The sequence below is a fragment of the Hevea brasiliensis genome, chromosome 12 (genome assembly GCF_030052815.1).
Source record: "Hevea brasiliensis isolate MT/VB/25A 57/8 chromosome 12, ASM3005281v1, whole genome shotgun sequence".
Classification (NCBI taxonomy): domain Eukaryota; kingdom Viridiplantae; phylum Streptophyta; class Magnoliopsida; order Malpighiales; family Euphorbiaceae; genus Hevea; species Hevea brasiliensis.
The window spans coordinates 21,048,429-21,055,506 of record NC_079504.1 but is presented as its reverse complement, the minus strand read 5'-3'; the positions used below and the strand labels follow the sequence as shown (position 1 = coordinate 21,055,506).

At 27.4% G+C, this 7,078-nt stretch overlaps 1 protein-coding gene across 1 annotated transcript; it reads right to left on the bottom strand.

The window, feature by feature from the left end:
- Positions 1-952: 952 nt before the first annotated feature.
- On the bottom strand, positions 953-2,789 carry LOC110657661 (MLP-like protein 328). The gene is made up of 3 exons (XM_058130589.1): positions 2,769-2,789; positions 1,436-1,626; positions 953-1,220 (listed from the first exon to the last, which is right to left on the bottom strand). The coding sequence occupies exons 1-3, from the start codon at positions 2,787-2,789 to the stop codon at positions 953-955; spliced, it is 480 nt and encodes a 159-aa protein (XP_057986572.1).
- Between the last annotated feature and the right edge of the window lie 4,289 nt (positions 2,790-7,078).

The window sequence follows — 7,078 nt, the reverse complement described above, 5'->3', positions numbered from 1 at the left end:
AAGAAAAATGAAATAGATTGACAGAATTTTTTTAATTAAATCTATTTGATTTTTTTTTAATCTAATTCTACTCACCCCAAATTTAAGTGTTGCATTGTTTTCTTATTGCTTATAATTTTTTTTCCCTTTCCACTATTACAAAATTAAATTATTCACATATTTGTAATTTTTCATGAAAAACTAAATGATTCACCACAGCTGGGTGAATAGGGAAGGGAACATCTATTTATTGCAATTGTAAGTGTTAAAATTTCATTTTTAGCCATGAATATTTTAACAACTCAATTGTAAATTTGAATGGGAGATGTGATTCTTTGATTATGTAGATTGAGAAAAATTACCTTTAATAGAATTCATAATGAAACAATCATATAATAATTTTAAAAAAATGAAAACTCGTCCAGAAAAATTATAAATTTAGTATTATAAAGATAATTTATTATTTTATGAAATTATTTTTTTATTTAATTATTGTTATGTAATAAAAATTTATATTATTATTTTTATATTTTTTCATTAATAAACATTTTTTTTCTTGAATTAAATAAAAAATTTTACCCGCTAACTTAATTTTTTGGCTCGTTTCTGCCCTATAGATATTTATATATTAATAATTTTTTTAACAAAATTCGTAAATTAATGTAGGTCTTATTATTTGATATTTTAAAAGTTTTAGTGCAAGTATACTCTTTTCAAAGTCTGAGAACATTTCCATGAATAAAAAAAATATTAAAGAAAACCCAAGCAGCAAGCTGCAGACCTTCACCCTTTATTCAATACTTATGATATAAAACACCACACAATTATAAAACAATATTTCAAACACTTACAACTCTCACACAATCTAACCTTAGGTAGCTCATAGATACATCATACACATATTTACAATACATGAAGAGCCAAAATTATTTAATTTGAAAGGATTAAACTGTCCCTGCATATATCCTTTCATTTATGCCATGGAGATTCCTTCATCAATATCCTTAGTCATGCTAATCACCAGATCCGTGTAATTATGAGGAACAGGAACATTCTCATTCAGTTTCTCATATTCGAGAGTCAATTTTGCCAAGCTTCCTTGGCCCTTGGTTATAAGTTCCCATATGGCAGTATAGACCTTGCAAATCTTGAAAACATCACCTTCCAGACCAATAATAGTTACCATCTTCTTCTCCTCATCCAATACAATCTTCTCCTTAAAGTCCTCAACTTTTCCATCCGTTTAATGGTTTTATTATAGTATAAAGAGCTTAAAAACGCAAGATATTTACATAAAGTTATCCAAAATATGCATTTTAAGTGATTAAAATCAAAATTTATGAGCTTTTCTAACAAATATGAGAATAATTATATTTAAAATTGCAAAATTTTAAGTCCTAACTGAAACTCAACTGATAAAAAAAAAAAATCAAGATTTATTGTTGTTGCTGTACCTACTGTGTAGTTCCAGACCTTGATGGAGCCAGGAGTGACCCAATCACCTTCATGGACGTGAACTCCTTGAATATTGGTAGGAGAATGGTTAGCAACCTGGTGGGCTTGATCCTTCCAGAGATTCAAGAATTCTTCAGGACTAGACTTGAGTTCTAGGACAGTCCCCAACTTCCCCTTGAGAGTTATGTTTTTCTATATCACAATAAAATTAAGAATGTATATGCATGGCACAGATTTGGTAGGCTAAAATATTGTCTTTATATAGTAATTAGGCATACAGTTTCTGTTTGCCGAGGGGTAGAATTCAATGACACATGATTTTCACATTTCAACGTGTTGGGTATTGAGAGGGACAATTCACCATTATTTATTTATCATGTCAATAATTTTTTTATCAGTAATAAAATAATTATTTTGTTAATGGGTTGCATAATTTTTTTTAAAACTACGTGATAGTTATTTTATTAATTGGGCTTAAATTAGTGGTCGAAAATTTTTTTCAGTAATTTGAAAAATTTTTAAAAGGAATAGAGTTGTCACAGTATAAACTCTCATGTAACCATCAAATCGAAGTTATAATTGATCGTTTAATTAATAATTTTTAGTTGGGAGAGATTTTTCAATACTGTAAGTGGAGTGCGTGGTTTCAATTTGGGTTAAATTTTTTTATGGTTTTCGTTTGGTTATTCAATGTTTTAATTTGAATTTTCAACATATTTTAGTTTTAGTTTGATTCAATATAATTTTGATTTAGTAAAAAATCATACTTAATTGCCATTCATGCTTTAAAGTTGAATGTTAATATATAGTATAAATTTAATTTAATACGATTCTGACAGCTTTATTTGAAATAAATTATTTGCTATAAAAGAATTTAATGAATTCTCACACAATCATACTTATTTCCATTTCTTTCATGAAAATGAAAATTTTTTCTAAGTTAAAAAAATTGAATTTTTTTATTTCAAATTAACATTAGAATTAAGTAAAAAAATCAATTAAATTAAATTTTTATAAAAGTTTAGATTCCAAACAGAGGAATCATTTCATTATCAATTTTTTTTTTTTAATTTGGGAGCTTGAAGAATCATATGTATACCTAACTCTATATGTATATGTTTCTTTTCTCACATTTTTTTCATATTTTTATGAAAATTTTATCTATAATATAAATAAAAGCCAGAAGGAGGGTTGGAATATGGACATTACCAAAAATTCCTTTCATAATTTTATATTATTTATAAAAATATCAATAAAAATATATCTACTGTAATATATTCATGTATTTGTCACTAATAATAAAAATTAGCAACGGAGAATCCGTCACTAATTACCTTTAGCACCGATGTATTCATAGCTAATACTTTCACCAATGGAAATTAATTTACACAATTTTGTCATTAATAATATATAGCGACAATTTATCTATCACTAAATCTATAAAAAAAAATTAGTTTTTAATATTACTATAATTAATATAAATTAAAATTTTATATTATTTTAATAGTAGTTCTACATATACCAAAAGCCTATTATATTCTATATTCTTAGTTTTATAAGTATTATTAATTCATTAAAAATTATTTAGTTTATTATAATAAAATTAATAAGTAACTTTAAATACTAAATCTCACATTTAATAATTTATTTTTTTAATTATTTTAAATATTTACTAACCTATAAAATTAAATTATAAAATTTGTATTATTAAATTAACTATTTAATTAACATAACTATAAAATTATTATTAAATTTAACTATTTAATTAAATAAAAATTTTGTTTTTATTTCAATAGATATGAAATTCTAATCATATTCATTGAAAACTATTTTATTTGTTACAACTATATATTTGCATGGCTTTTAATTTTTTCTCCATTAGGCAAAATCTATTTATAAGTCTTTAAATTTTTTTGGTTTTTATATATCACAAATATTATTCTTATGAGTACAGCTACACATATAAATATGATCACCAAAATTTTATTATTATTGTCAATATCAAATAAAACCAATATCCTTACAAATTCAATGATATTTATATAAGCTAAAATAGATTATTTTCCTTTTTTTTTTCTATTAATATTAATGCATCCAATAGTATTTGGGTTCGTCAATATCATTTTTACATCAAAGTGCATTTTACATGTGAATGTATGATTTAAATTTTTAACAGCATATAAATCATGTTGTGAAAGTCTAATATGTTATAATACTAATTATATTTTTGCATATATTTATGTAAGAAGTTATATTCCTCTTAATATTAATTTTAGGTTGTTATATATGTCTTTGATTTTTAAAATAATGAAAACAACAGGAGATAATTTTAAGATATCAATTTAATTGAAATGAAAATTTTATAATAATAATAATACACTAAACTACAAAATATATTTTAAAAATCATTTTATTTTATGATTTTATAAATAATATTCTTTCCTATTAATTGGTTTGTACTCCGCAAGTATACGGATCGTTCAAGTAGTAAAGAAAAGATATCTTCCCATAGGAATTTATTATTTGAGTACTAAATTATAAAAGTTATGATTATTTGGGCTATTAATAAGGTGTGTCAAAAAGTAAAGTAAAAGATTCAGCAATTTAAATTAGAAAAATAAGGAAATTACAATAAGGTAAGCAATTAAATTTCTACACACTATACTAATTTACTAAATTTCCAGCAAGTAGATAAAGATTGAATTAATTAACAGCAAAGTTGATTCTAAAGTTGAGGTTCATGAAGTAAATTTCATTTGAATTTGTATAGGCAAATCTCATTAGGATTTGTATAGGCAAAACCAAGATTAAGGGAAATACAAGTTTGAAGGAAGTTGATTCTTATTTCCTTTAATTTCTCTTTCAAGCAAACTAAAAAGTGTTTCAAAGGAAATTAAACCTTATTCTTATGCGATGTTTAATTATTCAAAACCATTCAAGCACTTTAATCAATTTAAAATTCCTCTTAACCCATTAGTTTATTTCTAACACTAGGTGATTAAGTTCATTATCTTAATTATCTATCATAGATTTTCATCTATCAGCTTTTCAATCTAAGATTAAGAGCAAAACCCAAAGGGCACCAACAATGGGGATGTAAATAAGCACACAAGATAAGAATCAAAACTTATATATATTAAAATCTGGTTAAAACCATTTCAAATCCATAAATAAAACTTAAATCATCGCACCTAACTTTGAAATCTTAAGTATATACTTACTCATATTTGTATTTACAAGTAGAAAATATGAAATAAAGCAAGAAAACATGAAAATAAGACTAAAAAAATAAAAGAACCCAGAAGAAGAAGAATCAAATCTTTGAAGAACAGCAGCTAGAGATGTCACTTGCAAATGGCTTTCCTCTAAAAATGTCATCTTGCACTAGTTTCCCTCAAAGAAGATTTTCTCTCTCTTCCTCCTTATGGTAAAAATGAGAATATGATGCTTATATATCCCCTAAAGTTTTGCCCTAAAAGTGGTCTCTAAAAGGATAAAGACAAAAGGTATAAAAGGTCTGAAATGAAAAAAATTTTCTATGTCAGCAAATCTGCTAGCGTCATCCAACATGTCTTATGTTGAATTTAGTGATTTTCAACATGCCTCATGTTGGTTCAGAAAAAGAGCTTTTAGGTTCTGCACAACTAGCCACATGAAGCATGTTAATGCCCTAAAACTTTCGGCGAGTTTAGTTCCAAAATTTCTATCTACATGACTCAGTGTTGAATTTAACATGCCTCATGTTAACTTCTACTCATTGAATCTTATCTTCACATGCCCTTCAACACGGGGCATGTTGAGACCCTTGAAATTCTCAGTTGGTCTTCTTCCTTAGGTAAATTTTCTTCATTTTTCTCACCACTTTAAGCTTCAAAATCACTTTGAACTTCTTTCATTTTTGCCTTTAAATCATATTAAAGCCTATAAAAACATAAAAAAAAAAAAAAACCATAAATCAAATATAATGAAACTAAAATTAACAAATTAACTAAAATAAGATAAAAATCATAAAAATACTAAACTAAAAAGTACAAAATGGATGTAGAACTACCTTTAAATATCAATATAAAATGAGTTTATCAAATTCTCCAAAACTCAAACATTTGCTTGTCCTTAAGCAAATTAAAAATAATTAAGTGCAATTGGGTTACCTTTCCTTAGATTTATGAAAATCACTTACTCTCAAACTTATCTTTAGTCACCAACAAACTATATACCCACCTTCAAGGTATAAGGAATTCAATTCTTACTAAAGTTATCACTGCTTAGCCTTAAGTCAATTATTTATTTTATCAAACCCAAATCAATCAATTACAAAGAGAAATCATTCTCAAATAGACTCTAAAATAATCTATAAACTAAGGTGCCTCAAATGATGATGGAAATAGTTATATGGATGAATAATGTGCTAATCCCATAGGCAAATTAACTATTCCAATCTCTGTTAATGTAGCAAAACACTATTAAAAGATCAAAAAGGCTAAGTTTTTTTTTAGAATCTTTAGTAAAATTAGCATGCCTACGATAGGAAGTAGCACACAAGAAGCACAAAAATCACAAAGAGAATTTTGAGACCCAGTCATCTTGATTTTTTCAAATCATGAATTAGATATTTTGTGGTAAGTTCTTAGACGTTGTTTAGGGCGCACGACATAGTTGTGTAAGGCATAGAAGAATAAGCATCAAGATGTCACCTGTAGGTGTATAAGGCGTAGAAGAACATGCATCACCATAGTTTTAGGTGTCGAACTACGAGTGGATTTGATTCTTCCATAGGATAGTGAGGGGGATACGTAGGCAGTTTTGGACTATAGTGCTAAATATAAACCCATAACATTGGAAGATAGATATTTTTTTGTAAGTCCTTAGATGTTGTTTAGGGCACATGGCATAATTGTGTAAGGCATAGAAGAACACGCATCAACATGTCACCTGTAGGTGTGCAAGGCATAAAAGAACATGCATCACCACAGTTTCAAATGTCGAACTACAAGTGAGTCTGATTCTTCTTCAGAATAACGAGGGGGATACGTAGGCAGTTTAGGACTATGGTCTTAAATATAAACCCAAAACATTTTAAGACAGATGTTTTTTGATAAGTCCTTAGACGTTGTTTAGTGCGTGCGATATAGTTGCGTAAGGCATAGAAGAACATATATCAACATGTCACCTATAAGTGTGTAAGGCGTAGAAGAATATGCATTATCACAGTTTTAAGTGTCAAACTACAAGGGGGTCTGATTCTCCCTCTAGATTACAAGAGGGATACGTAGGCAGTTTAGGACGATGATCCTAAATACAAACCCATAACATTTTAAGACAGATGTTTTTTGGTAAGTCCTTAGACGTTGTTTAGGGCGCACGAAAAAGTTATGTAAGGCATAGAAAAACATGCATCAACATGTCATCTGTAGGTGTGTAAGGCATAGAAGAACAAGCATCACCACAGTTTCAAGTGTCAAACTATGAGTGGGTCTGATTCTTCCTCAGGATAGCGAAGGGGATACGTAGGTAGTTTAGAACTGTGGTCCTAAATAACCCACAACATTGGAAGACAAATATTTTTTAGTAAGTCTGTAACACCCTCACTGTAGCAATTCCGTACATTCTATTGTTCAGGTGACCGGTGTCGATTTGGACAGCT

Coding starts and splice junctions, on each gene's coding strand:
- LOC110657661 (XM_058130589.1), bottom strand. CDS start 2,789: ATGAATACATCGGTGCTAAAG. Junction 1,627..2,768: donor TGAATACATCGGTGCTAAAG/GTAATTAGTGAC, acceptor ATTGTGATATAG/AAAAACATAACTCTCAAGGG. Junction 1,221..1,435: donor AAGGTCTGGAACTACACAGT/AGGTACAGCAAC, acceptor AAACCATTAAAC/GGATGGAAAAGTTGAGGACT.